Here is a 21,057-nt window from a genome sequence, read left to right on the forward strand (position 1 = left end):
TTAAATTCTATAAGTGATAATATATTATTATTATTATTCTTTTTATTCACAAGCTGAATTGTCTTTTAAGTTTCAAAATAGCTCTAAGACGAGGCCGTAGTTGAGAGAGGGTGATCATTCAAAATTTAGGAGTCGAACGACGGAATAAGAAGCTCCAAATAAAATATATGGTTCTAGTAGCAAGCAAAAACAAGCTACTCATTTTTCACTGTTATTAGATTTCAGTTTGATCATATATTTCATACTTAATTTCAAATGGTGGGCATTATATATAGCACTAATAGGTATTTCTTTAACTTAAAAGTTGTGTTTACCTTCACAATGCCAGTTTAGTGAATAGAGGTGATCGGTTATGGGTATTCTGCAATTCTTAAGATTTGGAACCAAAACCCGATTTCAATTCCTTGAAACCCGGAATTGGAACCTGAAACATAGGTTCTACATTCGGGTAACCAGGTAAATTTTAGTTACCCCTTATTTTTTGAAAAATAACAAATACACCTCTAACAGTTTACAAAAATTATAATTTAGTCTCGATTCCTACCCAACTGCCTAGACCTTGGTTCCGATTTTGGTTCCCAAAACCAAAACTGGACTCAGGAGTTAACTTATTCACAAATACTTCAGCTTGTAAAGCTTGCTCCAAAGCCTCACTGTAAGTCTGAGGGGGTTGGGCACCTGCCATCACATCTCGAGCTATTTTTGGATTCAGCCATGCACGAACTTGTTCATCCTTAATTCTGGTGTGCTCACTATACCTGGTGCAAACCTCACCAAGGAATTAAATCTAATGGAGTATTCTTTCACTGAATTGATCCCTTGTCGTAGGCTAATAAATTCTTGTATCTTTTCATGAACTCTATCAGTTGTCCTGAATTCTGCCTCAAAAAGTCGTCTAAAATATCTCCAGGTCATAGTGGCTACATCATGAGTATCCTCCATCAGCTCCCACCATATCCGGGCATCACTCCTAAACAAAAAACTAGCATATTGGATCTTCTCGCAATTTGTCATGGGAAAAATTGTTGTCGTATGCTCCACATATCTAATCCATTCTTCTGCCACTAATGGGTCAGGCGTACCTCTAAATTCTGATGGTTTATGCTGACTAGGTAATCTATAAATAGGCTCAAGACGGCTCTGTACTATCAGAGGTACCGAACTTTCTCTCTCATCTCTAGTGGTCGGTACAACAACTAGTGTCTCAACTATCTCCGATATAGGTCTCCCCTAACTCTCTGCGAATACCTGCTAAATGATGTTACGAATCCTCACTTCATCGAGAACAAGGGGAGTAGATCCTAACGGGTTGGATGGCTCAGCATTCTTATTATCGGATCGAGTCTTACGTCTCATCTAAAAAACATAGTACCAATACTATTAGTCAACTAAGTTAACTCGTCTAATACAGGTGAGAAAAAAGAAATAACTTACAACGATTAACTACGGTACGTCAATGCGGCAGGAAAGGCACACTGTCAATTCATTTTCATAAAAAGATCATACTTTTCCCAAAGTTGTTGCTCTGATACCAAAAATGTAATATTCTCTCTAGCTAGTAATTCTTTGAGAGATTTATGTTAACATCCATTAAATAACTTTTGAAAACATAAACATATATATATATATATATATATATATATTATATATATAATGTAAAATCCAAAAAGCACTAATTTTAATTCATGTACATATATACACAAAATAACTAATATACTTTAATAAGTACAAAAAATTCTTGGACAGTGCTACCAAACTCCTCCGCTTACTGGCGTCCCACCCAACCGTAAATCATCTAGTACCTGCAAAACAGTAAAATAACGGAGTGAGCATTAATTGCTCAATAAGTAAACCAAACTACACTACTGTTTTTCCTCCGTAAATCATCTATTACCATATTTTGCATTCTTCTCTACTATTCTGCATTCTTTTCTAATATTCTACATTCTTTTCTAATATTCTGCATTGTTTTCTATTGTTCTAATTTGCTACTTACCGACGTGCAAGGACAATGAATAAAATTGTACATCGTCGAGCACATAAGAAATTCTAAAAAATGCAAGTAGCATAATACATATGCAAAATAATAAACTTTTTCTAAGAAATAAACTTTCTTTTTTTTTTTCCGTTTTCTGTCCCTTATTCTGTTTCTATTTCTTTTCTTTATTCTATTCTGGTTTTTCGATCAGACTAGGCCGAGGCATGGATTTGAAACCCTGGCCGTGTGAGTGTATTATGAAATTCTTTCTGGGTACAGTCCTCATCCACATGCACTTCTAACGGACTGTACAAATTCTGTTTTTCTATTCTGAGGCCGCTCACTGATGGCGGCGTGCATGTAGGAATTTTCTGCATCTTTGTCACTCACAGGTTCCCCATCGCAACAACCTTTAAACATAACATTCTATAGAAAGAGATTCTATACACATTTCTAAATAAATTTCCAAGCTATGGAAATTCTACAATTGCATTCTTTATTACATAAGAAAATGTGCATATTTGCATGTTAGCTTAAAAAGAATCTATAAGCCATCTTTCTTTCTCTCACTCTTTGCTAGCATTTTCTTTAATATTCTCACTTACCAAATCAAGGATATATATATATGCACAATATATGCATGATCAAGCCCATTCTTCGATGTTCTTTCCAAGTTCAAATGCACAAACTTGAGACTTCATTCTGGCATATTGATATGTCATGACATATTCTACTATTCTTTACTATCAACGATGCCATATCAAAGTAACAATTTAACATACAATTCCTTTCTAACACTTTCCCAAGGCCATAAGTTCCACAATTTCTAATTCAATAACTAAAATATAATGTGCTATTCAAGGAATACTAAAGGGTCAAGTAACTTGAACCATGCACTAAAATCCATTTATCTCATTGAACTAACATAACCAAGTGATACTCTAAATTTTGGCAGAACAAAATTCACTCTTGACTACTCAAATTTACACTTGGTTAAGCCCAACATAATTTTTCTACTCCAATTCTTGCCTTTCTCTAACCATTTCTTCAATATGTACATGCAAATACTTAGTTGGCCAGACTTCCACATCTCTCTAAATCCACCAAAATTTGAACAAAAACTCACTAACTTTAGCCTTAAACCGAGCCGGTTTCAACAATTCTTCAACACTTCAAAGTTTTAACAATAATTCTTTCATAACTCCACCAAATCACCACATACTCATACACTACCTCTCATGGCTGGAAATTTCCACATCATTCAACATTAAAACAGCCAATAATTCCCACCATACAATCACACACAACATGCAAAAAATCATTCTACACAATTATTGCTCAAATCAAAACTAAAATTGGGTTTACTTACCTTGAATGTGTACAACACTAGTGATATAACCTCCCTTTGCTAAAAGTCTCTTCCTCTTGGACCTAGATCATATAAAACCATAAGAATTTAAAACTTTAAAGTTTAATCACACATCTTGTACTAGAATCTTACCTTTGGATGTTTTAGGATTGAAAATCTACAAAAATCTAAGCCAATCCTATGAATTTTCTTTGAGATTTGGTGAAGAAATTTAAGAGAAAAAGGGATGAGGGTGGCGTGTACAAGGGCTAAAAATGGGTTAGGTTTTATTCTAATGAAACCTTATAACTAATAATATATACATGTATTCTCATTTTGCCCTTACACTTTCTAAGAAATCCCATCTATATCCTCTAGTCAATTACCAAAATACCCTTATTTCTATTATCTTCTTTACATTATTTTGCTTCCTTTCACTCCCCACTTTTTTATTTAATTATGAGTGAAAATACAATTTTACCCCTAATGAAGTTTTAAGGAGTTTTTTTCACATTTGTCTAAGGTAACTTCACAGAAATCCAACTAAGGGTATTGGGGCGTAAATAAAATTACGTACCTTGATGTAGATGTTACAAAATTCCTGATTCCAATTTTTTAGAATTGAAACCAAACCCTAATGGGGCCGGTTCTAGTTCCTACCCAGGGTGGGTGGGTACCTATGGTTCTGGTTCTATCCTTTACGCATGCTCACCCTTAACCGTTATGGTGAATAAATCTGGTTGGACTCCCTTGTTTCTTAAGCTAACTTTTGGGAATGAGTTATACTCAAAACCATATAGTAAACAATTTATTTNTTGAACAGAAAGTAGCTTTACAGTTGGGAAGAAGCACTTCTCAACTGAGAGATCTTTCCGAAAAATCAATTTACTCTCGCATAGATGGAGCCGAACTAGAGGAGTTTGCAAGTAAACTTTTCTAATCTCGTACGAGGAGATTCAGAAATTTAGTCCATAACTGTATTTATATACATTCTTTGATTTGTGATAAAAAATTCTTTTTTGTAAAATAATCTTTTATAGAGAAACCCTTGGATAATATCAAACTTTAATGTATTAAAAATAGATTTAAATTCTTTAAATGATAATATATTACTATTATTCTTTTTATTCACAAGCTGAATTTTCTTTTAAGTTTCAAAATTGTGTATGAGAGGGGTGATCATATATTTCATGCTTAATTTCAAATGTAGAAAGTGTCTGAGCTAACAGGGACCCTAAAACTATCGATCGGATAAGAGTTTTAGTGGTCACTCCTTGTAGCAACCATGAGGACTCGAACTCATCCCCTCTCTCTTAAGTTAGCATTTGGGAGTGGTTTCTACTAAAACCCCTATATCATCTTAAAATGTTATTTAATATTAAATGAAAAAAATAATCAATTTTTGCTCAATAAAAATTGTAAAATTTTGATTTTTTAACTTTGTTATCTTATATAAATCAGAATTAAAAAAAATATTGATGTGGTACCTGAAAATGTTGACGTTGATGTATAGCATGAAAGAGACAAGCTCATGTTATTGAAACAAAGAAGAAGTACATTTTCCTCCCTTTAGTTTCGGTTTATTTTAGACCCCCATTTCAATTGCTATTATTTGAAAAATACCTATTTAATATCAACTCATTACCCGTGATTTCAGTCTAAACACGTTTTAATTAATTAAAACATAATAATAAGAAATATGAGAATTTGAATTAAAATGGACTTTTGTTAATGATTTTAAAACATATAAACTCTCATATTCTTCTATAAATAAAGGTAGGTACGTGATTGATAGTGTTAAAATCACGTAGGATATGTGCGTGATCCCTATAGAACGGCGATAGAACAATATGATGATGAATATGCTAGAATCAACACAAAACACAAAGAACTTCTTAAAGTGTTTCGTCTACTCGTAATGTAAAACCTACGTCAATTATTATGTTTTGTAAGAAATTTTTAGTTTGCTTTTTGTGACTTATTTTCCATCCCTAAAAACATATTACAATTGGATTTATATAGGGTCAGATACATGATTGAGTTGGAAACAAACTTAAATTTGATTAAACGAGGAGTTGCGTGATCTTCAACCTTGATTATGGGATCGCAAAATATTTGTATGCCAAACGAGGATTTTATCTGCTCCGAATTTCCCTCACAACAGAACCCATTGCACACAAATGTTATTTGTATAATGCATTTTTCATTATTTTTCTTTTCATTGTTTCAACATAATTTTTAAGTTAATCAACTGAGTCAAATGACCAAAAATATTAGTACATTTCAAACAAGTGTCCTCAAAATAAACATAAACTATAGGGACCGAAAATGAATTCTCACCTTGAAACATTTAAATATTGAATATTCGACAGTTGACAAAGAAGTCAAAAAGAAATTTATAAGAATTTTGATAAAAGAGGAAGAGTTCAGCCGTGGGCCAAGTCATCCAGCAGGTCAATAATTCAATCTGCGAGACTACGACCTTTTCTTTTGTCAATTCATGGTTAAATTTATAGCTATAAATACAGCCATGGCGCTCTCTTATTTTCATTATCATTCTTCAGAAACTCAAACAAAAGAAACAAAACCAGATAGCAACCCAGAAATACAGCTTAATAGCTTATAGTGTCAATACCATTCATGGCCTCTTTACAAGTTTCAAATCCACTGTTTTCTTGCTCTTCTTCGAATAGAATTAATGCTGCTATATCTGTTCCCAGAATCCGTTTCTCACCTCTGAAAAAACCAAGTAGAGACTTGGTTGAGGAGCTCAAGGTGAGAGATAATGGATACACAAACTCAGTGCTAGTAGAAAAGTTTGTTCCGAGCACAAAATTTCAAGAAGCAAACAATGTTGACATCTCTACTAATTCTATGGTGACAGCCCAACTTTATGCCGTATTGGAGGCTGTTGCTGATAGAGTTGAGATGCACTATAACATCGGCCAGCAACGTGACAACTGGAACACGCTTCTCTTGAACTCCATCAACATGATTACCCTCACCTGCCACCATGGCTGGTGTTGCGGCAACGGGTGGCGCAGGTGTTTCGCTTCTGGTATTGAATTTATCTTCTACACTCTTGTTCTCTGCAGCCACAGGGATGATGGTTATCGTGAACAAGATCCAGCCCTCGCAACTTGCCGAAGAGCAACGTAACGCAACAAGAATGTTCAAGCAGCTCCAGAGAGAAATACAAACTGTTTTTGCTATAAGGGTGCCCAATAAAGAAGATGTGAAAGATGCAATGGAGAAAGTGTTGGCGCTTGACCAAGCATACCCACTTCCCTTGTTAGGTAAAATGATTGAGAATTTCCCTAAAACATTTGAGCCTGCTGTGTGGTGGCCGTCAAATCATTCCCAGGCAAACAACAAAAAAGCATTTAAAAGCGAGCAAAGTAGCTCGAAGATGGAGAAAAATGGATGGAGTGAAGATCTGGAAGAGGAAATGAGAGAGATTATTGAAGTGTTGAAGAGAAAAGATACAGAAGATTACATTAGACTAGGCAACCTGGCGTTGAAGATAAACAAGATTCTAGCCATCTCAGGGCCATTACTCACCGGCATTGCAGCTGTCAGGTCGGCTTTCGTGGGGCCTTCTCACGGGTCATGGGCTGCTGTCGTTGCGATGGCTGCAGGAGCATTAGCTACCACAGTTAACACATTGGAGTATGGTGGACAAGTCGGTATGGTGTTGGAGATGTACAGATACTGCGCTGGCTCCTTCACACTTCTGGAGGAATCAATTGAAGCAACTCTCAATGAAAGTGAAGTAGAGAAGAGAGTAAACGGAGAGATGTTTGTACAAAACGTAGATTTGAAGTTGGGAAGAAGCATATCACAGCTGACAGATCTTGCCGAAAACTCAATTTATTCTCGCAGTACTGGAGCCGAGATTGACGAATTTGCAAGCAAACTTTTCTGATTTTACCGGCTGTAGATTTATTCCTTGACCATACGTAAACTTTAATTGGTTCTCTACATGGACAACCAAATTCTTTGTATAATTATGTAAAGAGAATTGACTTAATGAATTTTTCGTTCTTTTTACAATTAAAGGAATAGTTTTTTTACATTTTCCAGTTTTTAAAAAAATATTTATTTTAAAACATTTTTGGATTATTTTAATTTGATTTAACCGCAACCAATTGTTTTGCATATTTAATAATTCTTTATAAAGCACTGAGGATGCATATTTTAATTTAATCATATATTCTTGATAAAGAATTGGGGAGGCAAATATACTATAATGTTTTGAGAGTATATTTGATAAATATAAATAAAAATAAGCACAAATATGACATGTCATGATACACATCTGCTCGGTTTCAGTGGAACACAAAGTCATCATTCTCCTTGGTTTGCACAGTATTTAAAGAACCTAAAGGAGCAAGAGTTATATATACTATAGAACGTCGTTCTTGCTAAGGTTGTATATCTTTTTTCAACCTACTCAAGTCTAAACGTGTGATCGGATCCATAGATGATTAGTTAAAAAAAAAAAAAAAAAAAATCTTCTCCTTTAAAAATAATAAAAAAATGGAAAGTGTTAAATTGAAACATGAAATGTTGGGCCAATCGTTGAAGATGAAAGGACACTGAATCCATATGAAGTTTTATCATTAAAATACTCTGACGGTATGAAAAGTTGTTAATGTTTATTGAGACGCAATTTTAGTGTTTATCTCGCATCCTTTTTACCCTCAATATAAATTATATTATTCTTGTTAGAGTTGGTGAACTTTATTTAACGTTAGATACCAATTTTTAAAGTACAACGGAAGATTTCACTAAATTGATTAATGATTATCAAGTTAAGCATGAATCAACAACCACAAGCAGTATAGATAAAACACATAAGCATATACATGGTTTGGCTAAAATCACTTTTAGCCTACATCTATTGGACCTTATCCAAATTGAAGCTAATTGACTATAATAACAAACATTACAAGATATCACTCAGAGTTGATTTTAGCTACAGCAAAGAGAAGTTCCTGTTCTACGTTACACTAAACACTACTCTCTGAATCTCTAATACTTCGTCGCTTCTAGGATCACTCCACACCAGGAACACTCTCGGATAATGCTTGACCTCCACCCAAGCTTCACTCGTCGAAGAACACCTCCAGCTTCCACGGCTTGAGCTCCTTTCAAGCTCTTAGCATAGGAACCAAGTTCCAGCAACAACAAACAATAAACAAAGATCAACAAAATGATTTAAGCATTAAACCATACATGGAACCTGTCAAGGAGTAGACTATTTGAAAATTTCGGAGCACAAACAAAATAATATCTAGGTTCAAAGATGAAAGGAAGAAGGAGATGGGTTTAAATAATCCTTGCTTGACCAATCTCTTCAAGACAAGTGGCAGACAATCTCTTTCATCTTTTATTAGGACCACAAACAAATGCTTACCAACTTTGGAGGACCACAAGAGGAGAGGTAGACACCTATAAAAAGAAAACTCACACAAAAACCATAAAAGAGATAAAACTTGATGGACAAGATAATATAAAAAAGACGCCACATGTGTAAAAAAAATCAGAGTACAAACAAATACAATATCAAAGGTTGGCTTTACAAATGAGCAAGAATGATAAAGACCAATTTTGTGCTCCCTAATTCTTGCCAAGTCAGCAAACAAGAGCTGACATATGTTGGTCTAAAAATGAAAAATATTTCATCTATCTTTTGCGACCACAACCTAACTTTGGGGACCGCAATCAAAAAGGGAAAAAGTCTGATTTTCCTTTGACCACTAAAGGATATTGGGACACTTGTAAGTGGTCCAAATGACAGTACAAAAGATGTAAAGAAAACATCTTAGCTGTTAAGTAAAAAAGGCAACTTGTGCAAAATGAGTCAGACATGCGATTTTAGCACAGAAGAAGAGTGGGCATACACACGAAGTAAAATGCGAGATAAAATGCAATACGCATATGTCTGACTTCAATGTGTACACACACAGAGTAGCTGTGCGCATAGACAACATAAGTTTGACAAAAATATTCAACAATTGTTTTAACTCAACTCCCAATATTGAGTTTTTTTTTTTTTTTTTTTTTTTTTTTTTTTTTTTTTNTTGAAAGGGAAATTGCATGCTGAATTTGACATGAAGGATTTGGGTTGTGCTAAGAAAATTTTAGGTATGCTAATAGAAAGAAACAGGAAGAATTACAGCCTAAAATTGCATCAGATGCCTTATCTGCAAAAACTTGTGTTAAAGTTTGGAATGAGTGACTCTAAGTGTGCCACAATGCCCCTAGCAAGCCACTTCATCCTTAGTAAAGCCCAAAGTCCTAAAACAGAACCTGATAGACTAAAAATGGAAACCATACCATATGCAAATGCCATTGGTTCTGTTATGTACTCTATGATCAGTACAAAACCTGATTTATCATATTCAATATCACTTATAAGTAGATTCATGTCAAATCTTGGGTGTGATCACTGGAATGCTTTGAAATGGCTACTAAGATATATTAAAAGTACAGAAAATGTTGGTCTAAATTTCTGTAAAAGAAACTCCACACTTGATCTAGTTGGGTATGTAGATTCTGATTTTGCAGGTGATAGAGATTCATGGAAATCCACCACAGCATATCAGTTTACTTTGGGAGGAAACTGCTTGAACTTATTACATGTGGGATAACCAAATCAGAACTAAGAAGGAGTATGGAAATGCTTGCTGCACAACTGAATTGACATTGCTGAAACGACTACCACATACTTCAAGGTGGAGATTGTTAAATAAGTGAAGCATGCGACGTAGTTTAGACCAGGTAACAAAACGTTGTCGTTTAGTCCATTATTCCAAATGAATCACAGCCATCAAAGTTAAAGAGAATCCAACGGCTCAAATGCAATCAGAAGTCAACAGTATAAAAGGGGACTATTCATGCATTTGGCAGTAATCGAGTTTTAGGTCTTCGTTTCGTTTCCTCTGAAAAATCATTTCATCTGGGTTAGGGTTTCACGCTCATTCTGGGTTTTCTTTGTGTGAATCTTTCTATAGTATTGTTTGAGTGCAGGGGTTCCTTAAAGGGTATAGAGTACTCTAGGGTTTGTTGGGATTTGCGAGATACAGGGAAGTGAATGAGTGTTTGATTCTGTGAGTGACAATGAAGAAGATTCTTCTGTAAATTGTAATCTTTGAGGTGATCAATACTAGTGCAGCGAGCTCCATATTCTGGAGTTCAACGTGGATGTAACTTGTTCTATATTGAACAAGCGAACCACGGTATATCTTGTGTTGTGTGATTGTTCATTGTTCTTGCAGTTTCTGTTTTGTATTGTGACTAATCTTGCAGGTTGAAGGACTGGTATTGATTTACAACACATATGTATATATAACTTTCACCACCATGTTCTATTAACATGTTATTTACTTATTTATTACAAGTTTAACTAAATATAATTAGTAAAATCTCAAAGGATAATGGATGAACCAAAGATGCAGAGATAACTCATAATACTCAACCTTTTCTAAACCCTTTGAATGAAGCACACTCCAAAAGATCTGATACCGTGATCCTAAAATTTGGAGGAAACCCACCCATGACTAGCCCAAGGGGCAGTAGTAAGGGCAAATTAAGGAGATTGTATATGGCTTCAACCCTGAGTCTCACGTGCAAAGATAATACATTTGCTTATGATTTATCTAGGGGGCCGTGACGGTGGGTTGAAGAATAATCAAAATGTGTGTAAGCTGATTCAAACACTTAAGTTAACAAAAATATATATACAAATTTTTCTTATTAGATGGAAGCAACTAATTAATAATAGGATATAAGGATTTTACAAAACATAAATAATTGTGTATTCAATGGAATTCCTAATTTAAACATGGAGAGTAGTATTTTAAAACAAAATAAGTCACTTGGATAGTAAAAAGTTTGGGATGATTAAACTTAGATGCCGAAATATTGAGTTCAAGTACTCTTGCGTACGTAGGAGATAATCTTGACTTGAGTGGGGGAGGAAAATTACAGAGAGAAAAAGTCAGCTTAGGCCAACTCACATTCCAAAACGCACCCAGTCTGGTCAGCCGACGACCTCTTCTATATATCTTTGATCAGTTATAGTTCGTTAGTACAAATACTCGCAGATACCATACACGAACACAATAACGATCCCAAACAAAGATAATCAAATATCAGATACCGTCAGGGTCGTCTCAAGAACATTTGTGGCCCTAAGCAAAAGTTGCTTTAGAGGCCTTCTAATAATATAAGTATATATTAAAAAATTATTTCAAATTTATTTTTCTTACCTTTTGAGATGCAAAATCACTAATTAAATTTTTATATTCAAGTTTAGAACTCAAATCTTTTTCAATTGATAATATAACTAAATTACCTAATCTTTCTTGTGACATAGTTAAACGCATATTTTTAGATTGTAAATATTTACTAACCACATTAACAGCAAATAACATTTCATACCAAATATTCATGCCTAATAGAAATTCAAAATTTTCTATCTCATACGTTACTAAAGAAATAGCTTTACTTTTTGTTTTAGGATCTTCACTAGTTTCTGCTAATTGATATAAAGCATCTCTTATTTGTGGTCTGTGGAGCTTGAAATTTTATTGCTTTAACACTTTCAACACGACTTTCCCAACATGTTTGTGATAATGGCTTAAGTGTCAAATTAGAAACATGATCTTGCAAAATTTTCCATCGTCTTGTAGAAGAAGAGAATAATGAGTATATACATTGTGTCACTCTAAAAAATGTAATAACATTAGCACATGAATTAGCCATATCACAAAGAACTAAATTAAGACTATGACAACCACATGGTGTATAAAATGCTCTAGAATTTATATCTAATAATCTTTTTTGCACACCTTGATGTTTACCTTTCATATTAGACCCATTATTATATCCTTGTCTTCTCACATTATTTACATCAAGTTCAAGATTTTTTAATATACTTGTGAGAACATTAAAAATGCCTTGACCAGAAGTATCATCCACTTTTATAAAATCTATAAAGTACTCTTCTATTTTTATTGGACTTATTGAAATATCTACACATCTTAATATAAATGACATTTATTCTTGATGACTTGTATCTGGGGTACAATCAAGTATAATTGAAAAATATTTTGATTCTTTGATTTTTTTTTAATAATGGTATTTCTTATTTCTAATGCTAAAATATTTATCAACTCATTTTGTATATTATGACCAAGATAATGAGTATGAATTTCTCCATTTTGAATACGTCTAAGGTGTTCTTGCATTATTGGATCAAACTCAGCAATCATTTCAATTAAACTCAAAAAATTTCCATTATTTTCTTGATAAATCTTCTCATTTGTACCACGAAATGCCAAATTATTTTTTGAAAGATTTTTTACAACCGCTATAATTCTTAATAGTACATTCTTCCAATGCTCTTTTTCTTTATTTATTTTCTCTTGTAAATATTTATCAATTGTTTTGTTTTTAAGCAATCTCATCTCAACATCAACCCAAATGTTCATATTTATAGCATGTTCATTACTTATTTCGTGAGTTTTAAGCTTGGTACTAAGATTTTTCCAATCTCCACACCCTTCATTTGCTAATTGAATCGTATTTGCTTTTAAACTAAATAATTTACAACAAAAACAAAATACTTTATTTAATTCTTTTGAATATACTAGCCATTATCTATCATATTTTTCTCCATTTGGTAATTTTCGAATGTAATGAATTGTAGAAAAGCTTCTAGAATTTTCATCTCTTGGAAAATCTAAAACTTGTCTAATTGGACCGTTTTCAACTAATAAATCACATAAATTTGTGTCTAAATTATTCCAGTGTACCGGGTCATAAATATTTTTAATAGTTGTTTCATCTTCATCATTAATATTTTCATTTTTTACGAATGAAATTTCTTCTTCTAAATTTTCATGAGACTCTTCACTAGTATTTGATGAATTTGAATTGTTATCTTTAATAATTTCTTCACAATTTTCAATTGATCTTCATTTGGTTTTTCTAGCATTTGGTGTTTTGTATTAATAACAAATTTATCAAGTGCAACTTTTTGGGATTGAATTAGTTTTTCTATTCTTTTTTTTCTTACGTTTTCCAAATCCAGATTCACACTTCCTAGTAGACATCTATATTCAAAGAATAAATAATTTAGAGCTCTTAATATTATTTTGCTAAAATAAAAATAATTATAAAAATTAAGAAGGAATTTTAGCACCTAATTTATGCTCCTGATTTTGCTCTTTGCTGTGCTAATACTCAAAAATCTTATATTATTACCCTACATAAAAATAATAATGTAAATCACTTGATCAAATATAAAGTAAAATCAGTTAACAATGCTAAGAGTAAAATGATTTAAAACTCTTAATATTACATTGCATAAAAATAATAATATAAATCATATTCACTTCATAAATTCATGTAATAAAGATGAGAAAAGAGAGACAATATATGAGAAAGGATAGACGAGAGTAAAGTGAGATAGAATAATAAGAGTAAAAGATTAGAAAACTGAAATAAGGTTTATATAAGAGATGTTGATTTAGAGGGGAGAGGAGATTGTGATTTGATATTTGAGAGTTAGAGAGTTGCGTGAAAGTGTTTCAATTTGCAACGGAAAAGTGAGCTGCCATTTATGTTTTAAGTTTAAGAGATAGGCATGGTTGATTGGATGGGGGGAGTTGAGAAATTATAATTATATTAAAGAACTCTTAAAAAAATCATTTTGGGTAGAGGTAGAGGTAGGCATAGGCGAGTAAATGCTAAATGGTGGGATTGATGAAAAAAATAAAATTATAAATATATTAAAAAGTATTTTAAAATATAATTTTGGAGCCCCTGTTTTTAACACCCTTCTTTGGGGGCCCTAGGCAGGTGCCTTACCTGCCTAGGGGTTAAGCCGGGCCTGGATACCATTCATGGCTTCTTTACAAGTTTCAGATAGCCTTTCTTATTCATCTTCATGTCGCTCTCCAAATAGAATAAATGCTGCTATATCTGTCCCAAAACTCCCAAGAATCAGTTTGTCTCCTCCAAAAAAAAAGAGTATAGACTTGGTTGAGAAACTGAGGATGAGAGATAATAAAAACACAAGCTCAATCCCAGTAGAAAAGATTGTCCCTAGCACAGCAATACAAGAAAACAATGCTGACGACTCTACTAATTCAATGGTGACAGCCCAACTTTACGCTATCTTAGAGTCTGTTGCTGATAGAGTTGAGATGCACAACAACCTCGGCCAGCAACGTGACAACTGGAACACCCATCCGTTGAACTCTATCAACATGATTTCTCTCACTGCTACCACCATGGCTGGTGTTGCTGCAACTGGTGGCGCAGGCGTTTCATCACTTTTGGCTTTGAAATTATCATCAACTCTCCTGTTCTCTGCAGCCGCTGGGATGATGGTTATGGTGAACAAGATCCAGCCCTCACAACTTGCAGAAGAGCAACGTAACGCAACAAGATTGTTCAAGCAGCTCCAGAGATAAATACAAACCGTCCTTGCTCTAAGGGTTCCCAGTGAAGCCGACGTGAAAGAAGCAATGGAGAAAGTTTTGGCACTTGACCAAGCATACCCACTTCCCTTGCTGGGTAAAATGATATAGAAGTTCCCTAAAACATTTGAGCCTGCTGTTTAGTGGCCATCAAATCACTCCCAGGCAAAAAACAAAAATGCATATAAAAGAGAGCAAAGTAGCATGAATACGGAGAAAAATGGATGGGGTGAAGATCTGGAAGTGGAGATGAGAGAGATTATTTGAGTGTTAAAGACAAATGATACAGAAGATTACATGAGACTAGGCAACTTGGCGTTGAAGATAAACAAGATTCTAGCCATCTCAGGGCCATTACTCACCGGCATTGCAGCTGTTGGGTCGGCTTTCGTGGGGTCTCCTCACGGGTCATGGGCTGCTGTTATCACGGTGGCTGCAGGCGCATTAGCTACCACAGTTAACACTTCAGAGCACGGTGGGCAAGTTGGCATGGTGTTGGAGATGTATAGAAACTGCGCTGGCTTCTTCACACTCTTGGAAGAATCAATCGAAACCACTGTCAATGAAAGTGATGTAGAGAAGAGAGAAAATGGGGAGATGTTTGAACAGAAAGTAGCTTTACAGTTGGGAAGAAGCACTTCTCAACTGAGAGATCTTTCCGAAAAATCAATTTACTCTCGCATAGATGGAGCCGAACAAGAGGAGTTTGCAAGTAAACTTTTCTGATCGGAGATAATTTACGTATTGTTGATTCTTGTGATAACAAATATATATTCAGTACTGTGTAATCATGTATAGAGAAGATATTAATAGCCTCTAATTTAATAAACTATTTTTTAATTTTCATACAACAGAAATAATTTCATTCCATTTTCAGATATATAAGACATACTCCTTAATTATTGATTCTATTAATGGTCATATGTTCATGTTGTCCTCGGAAACAAACAAGTTAATTTTTTGCTATTAACGGCAACTAAATCATTTTAGTGTCCAGACCAACTTGAATGCATTTCGACTAATCTTCTAAAGTCTTGAAGTTAGCAATCGGAAATACTCTCTAATGGTCATCTCTATTAACAATCGAGGTGACTTGAACTTAGGATCTCTTAAATAATACACTCAAGAGTCCTTGTCCGCCCACTTAAGAGTGCTTTTATCATTTCAATATTGCCACTTTCAAATTTCAAATAGTAGTTTAATTTTATGTATATAAATATATTGTCAGTCTCAACTACAAACCTTATTAATTAATGATTACAATTTATCGCTGGTTAACATAATGGATAAAAGTTTTAACTTCATGTATTACATCAAAATTTACCAAAAAAAAATTATTATTTAATATTATTTTGGCCACATTTTTTAGGTTGAAGACTGAATTTAAGGGCTTAGAGAAAACATAAAGAAAAGTGTTATGAACCGGAATTCTCTCCCTCTTCAGAGAGAAAGCAATCTTATTCAAAAACTACTTCAGGTTGTATGGTTTGGGAAGGTACAACTTTCGGTTGCTGAGTAATAGTTTTCTTAAGAGAAGGAAAATCTGTATCATAAGAGGTGTTTTGCCCGGATGGTTGATTTTATAAAATACATATATTTTCTATGTTTAGATATTTTTGTGTATATAAATATGAGTTGAATTGTCTAGGCTTCAAACTAGTGGGGCGAGGCCCTGTAGACAAAATAGTTTGATGGTTAATAAACTTGTAAAACCTTAAGAAGTCAAAAGGCGACTCAACGGCTATGATAGTATGATTATCCCAAAAATTTTGCCTTTTTGACTAACAACAAAATCGACCCCTTATTACGTCAAACTTTTATCTGCATATTTATTTATGCTCATTTTTTTGGTTTTCTTTAAACCACGAATCAAAGGGCTTTGCTAAGATTCTAGTTAACTTTACCCAGTAAAAATCAGATATTTGGCCAGCTGAATTTTGGTAATAGCCGTCAAAAGTTTAGACATATTCCAGTTAATCGAGCTCGCTGCATGTCTGCCTGCTGCTAGACTTTTATTTATTTAATCACTTTATAGAAACATTCAACTCAATTTTATGTTTTAGAAAACTTGACTCTGCGAAAACCTGTGAAGTGTATATATGTTTTTATTCAGTTTTAGTTCAAGTAAAGTAACCAATATAAAGTAAAACGTGTTTGATATTTTTAATGTGCATTAAATTAAATGAATAATTAAGTTGCTAATATTCATAGTTGTATACCACTACACCAATAATTAAATTATTTGCTCTTTCCATAAATCAATATAGGGGAGGATCCTAATTCATGATTTCACATTAATTATTTAAATGATATATTATAAAGTAAGTCGCTGATAGAAAAGAGTCTTCCTTGTGTCACAACATTATTTCGCAATGTTGTGGCAAGAACAAGTGTGGAGAGCGTAGGGGTTTCGCAAAGCATTCACATGGGGTATGAAAAATGAGACGTTAGGTGTGTTTCCTCCTGACTATTAGATATAAAGGACATTTATGTAATTTATAGCTAATTACTGTTTAGTTAGTTTTAGAGAAGTTGAGTTAGTTAACTCATATTCAGCTCAATTAGTTAATGAGATATAGTGTTGTATATAAAGAAACAGTGATGTATTAGTAAAGTGTGATTGCATTTTCCCAAAATTCAGTTTGATACAATCCTATTTGCTTTATTAACATGGTATTAGAGCATCGGAGATTCAGCCTTAATCTAGGAAATCGGTCAATTTGAATCAATCCTCTGTACGTCAGTTAAGCTCATTCAAGCTTAAATATTTGATTTCTTCATTTCATTCCTTGAATTTCTAGTTTGAAATCTTGGATTTTAGGTTTTGTTCTAGCTTGAAATCTTGAATCAAGTTTGATTCAACCTGAATTCTTTACTGATTTCTATTTGAATTTGATCTTGGAACAATCAATTTGATATTGGTTAATCGACATGGCAACACTAACAGAAGAAGTAACTGTTTAGACGATTGACTCCAACTCACACTTGTATGTTCATCCATTGGATACACGAGACTATGTCCATCCATTGGAGGCATGACAATCTCTCTTTTTGCCAAAAACAAACTCGGATTTGTTAATGGTACTTGCACAAAATCAACTGTGCATCCTAGCTTGGTTTCACAATAGGAGAGATGCAACTCATTAGTACTTGATGGATCTTTAATTCACTTTCAAAGGAGATCTTTAATGGTATGGTATACTCCACAAGTGCTCCACAAGTTTGGCAAAATTTGAAGGAGCAGTACAACAAAGTGAATGGGACTAGAGTTTTTGGATTACATCAATAAATTTCTAACCTAACTCAAGGATCTAATATAGTAGCTAGCTACTATAGCAAGCTCAAGTCATTGTGGGATGAACTGGATTCTTTGGTCAGCCTCCTTGCATCTAATAGTGTCTCAACAAAGATATATTTGGAGCACTTAAATCAGCATAAGCTGTTGTAGTTTTTAATGAGATTAAATGAGTCTTATTCAATGGTTCGAAGCCAAATCTTGCCGATGAACCCTTTACCAAGTGTCAACCAGGCTTATTCAATGGTCAATCAAGATAAACCTAGGGGATTATGTATGACTTCAACCCTCAATCCCACATTTCATTCCCCACTAGATGCAAAGATAGTACATTTACTCATGATTAACCTAGGGAACTGTGATAGTGGGTTAAATAATAGTCGAAATGTGCGTAAACTGAGTTGAGCACCTTAGTTAACAAAAATATGTATATAAAAAATTTTCTTATTAGATGGAAGCAACTAATTAATAATAGGATACAAGGATTTTACAAAACATGAACAATGGAATTCCTAATTAAACATGGAGAGTCGTATTTTAAAACGAAATATGTCACTTGGATAGTAAAAAGTTTGGGATGATTAAACTTAGATACTGAAATATTGAGTTCAAGTACTCTTGCGTACGTAGAACTTAGAAGATAATATTGACTTGAGGGGCAGACGAAAATTACAAAGAGAAAAAGTCAGCTTATGCCAAGTCACATTCCAAAACGCACCCAGTCCAGTCAGCCGACGACCTCTTCTATGTATCTTTGATCAGTTATAGTTCGTTAGTATAAATACAGGCAGATACCATACACAAACACAATAACAATCACAAACAAAGATGATCAAATATCAGATACCGTTCATGGCTTCTCTACAAGTTTCAGATAGCCATTTTTATTCATCTTCGTGTTGCTCTTCGTCAGAAGCTCAGATTCCAGCTGCTCAAATTTGGTCTTCAGTGTAGTCATCTCTTCCTCCAAGGCCTTTTTTTCCTCTGAACCAGCAGCTTTCCCATTCTCAAAATCTCGGCTTTGTTTCTTTACAGCTTCCATGCTCTTCCTTCGAATGCAAAGTTCTCTGATATAGTGATGTAGTCCGTCTATCATTAGTGCAAGGAACAGAGAGGCTCCTGCAAGCAATTATCCACAATTAATAAAGGTCCAAGTGCCAGAAGGAACATGATATGCAGAGGAATTATTAAAGATATCTATTTAAATAAAAAGGAAGCACTCGGAGGTCAAAACAACATAAATAAATCACAACAGGGATTTTTATTCTCATTTTAAAAGAGAAATTGCAAGAACATGACAGAATGTCAACAGCATTCTCATGCAATCTCGTACAGATAGAATAACAAGCATTCCCGAAATAAAGCGACCAGACAATGCTTTCTAACACTCATGCCAAAAATTTCTTAACCAATTTCCATCAAATGAATAACTTCAAATTTCTACTAAGTTTACATGGGCTAAAAATAGGGTCAAAAAGGAAAACAACCAGTTTTTCTAACTTCTGACACTCATAACAAACATAACTTTCCAATGGCCAAAGAAAAACCTTCCCACCACACTTAAAGCTACGGCAATATCTTACAACTCAAAGATTATGACATATACTTTTTTTAATTAGAGCACAAAATTAATTGGTTCGACATGGTATTCAGAAGAAGGTAATGTGAGATGGCATAGTATAGCTTGGTTAAGTGATGCTTTTATAAAACTTATTAGTCAAGAAAATTTTTACAGTACATGTATGTATAACCATTTCACAAGAAAGAAAACCACTCTGACTATCCAAAACGATACACAGAGATCAAGGCAACGCACACTGTTATACACAGGCCCAAATTTTTTGCCGCGTGATTTTTAACACCTTAGATGACCTAGACAATATCACTGTCACCTAATTCATATACGAAAAAAAGACATTTTTTTTTATGCTTGAAACAATCATATGCATATGCTAGATCAAATAGTCGCCACAATTATCGAAACTAGATATTAATATTGCTATAATACTACACTTACAAAGTAAGCATCTCAATTTTGTATTTCAGACGATGTAAAATTTGATCAACACGATAAAAGCATATATAAATGAAGGCATCGAATCTCAAATCAGCCACATCATTTGAGATACAAAGTTGGATACTTCAGTTACTCTAATTCCTCAAAGTTCAGAGACATGGTATTTCACAATATGCCAATCAACAGTATCCACATAACAGAACAAGCTTCAAACTTGCAGTCAACCATTCCAAACCATCAATTCATGAAAAAAAAAATTCACAAATTCAAACACAACCCACTTCCCAAAACGCTAAATCAAGCACATTCCAATCTACATTATCAATCAAACCTCATAAAGCTCGCAACTTTATTAGTTACAACCCCCCCAAAAAAAAAACAGAAAACACAATTCAATAAAACAATAATTACCCATAAGAGTGGCTTCAAGAAGGTGCTTGCCCATGAGGACCTGGTCCGTTGGATTGACCGAACCCTCATCGATCCAACGCTTCTGGATCTTCACCATACTATATAAATTCGAAATCAACATCACAAATACCGTTCCGGCCACCGTTTTGATCACCACAGGCCCACGGCCACGCTTCACACGATCAAGGCTCATGATCACAAGCTTCCTCAAGGGGGTCTTGAACGATAACACCAATATCAATACCATCTCGGAAAAAATCACAGTGAACAAGAGCTGTTGCATCGTTTTCCGGTGACAAAAGTTCAAATTTTTGACAACAAAAAGTAAAGAAGTTGCGATTTTTACGAGAAAATTTAGCTTCCGGCCATCCCAAGTTTCCATTTAACAAAATGGTCATGAAAATCTTTTTGATTTTTTTTTGGGTTAAAAGATATGGACGTGACACACTTAAGTATAATTAAAGCAGTAAAAAAAATTAGAGTGAAAAGATTTAAACATTTGTGGGTTACAGT

The 21,057-nt window shown here is 34.0% G+C and overlaps 1 protein-coding gene and 2 pseudogenes across 1 annotated transcript; 2 read left to right on the top strand and 1 right to left on the bottom strand.

Moving 5' to 3' along the window:
- Positions 1–5,896: 5,896 nt before the first annotated feature.
- LOC116118138 lies at positions 5,897–7,251 on the top strand (annotated as a pseudogene).
- Positions 7,252–14,242: 6,991 nt separating this feature from the next.
- LOC116118166 lies at positions 14,243–15,547 on the top strand (annotated as a pseudogene).
- A 3,419-nt stretch (positions 15,548–18,966) lies between these two features.
- LOC116117843 lies at positions 18,967–20,827 on the bottom strand. The gene is made up of 2 exons (XM_031403853.1): positions 20,545–20,827; positions 18,967–19,235 (listed from the first exon to the last, which is right to left on the bottom strand). The coding sequence occupies exons 1-2, from the start codon at positions 20,825–20,827 to the stop codon at positions 18,967–18,969; spliced, it is 552 nt and encodes a 183-aa protein (XP_031259713.1).
- Positions 20,828–21,057: the final 230 nt, after the last annotated feature.

This window comes from Pistacia vera, unplaced genomic scaffold (genome assembly GCF_008641045.1).
Source record: "Pistacia vera cultivar Batoury unplaced genomic scaffold, PisVer_v2 Contig124, whole genome shotgun sequence".
Taxonomy (NCBI): domain Eukaryota; kingdom Viridiplantae; phylum Streptophyta; class Magnoliopsida; order Sapindales; family Anacardiaceae; genus Pistacia; species Pistacia vera.

Excerpts from the sequence above, each read along its gene's own strand:
- LOC116117843 (XM_031403853.1), bottom strand. The coding sequence starts at position 20,827 with ATGCAACAGCTCTTGTTCACTGTGATTTTTTCCGAGATGGTATTGATA. Across the intron at positions 19,236-20,544 it reads TCTTGAAGCCACTCTTATGG|GAGCCTCTCTGTTCCTTGCA; the intron begins GTAATTATTGTT and ends AATTGCTTGCAG.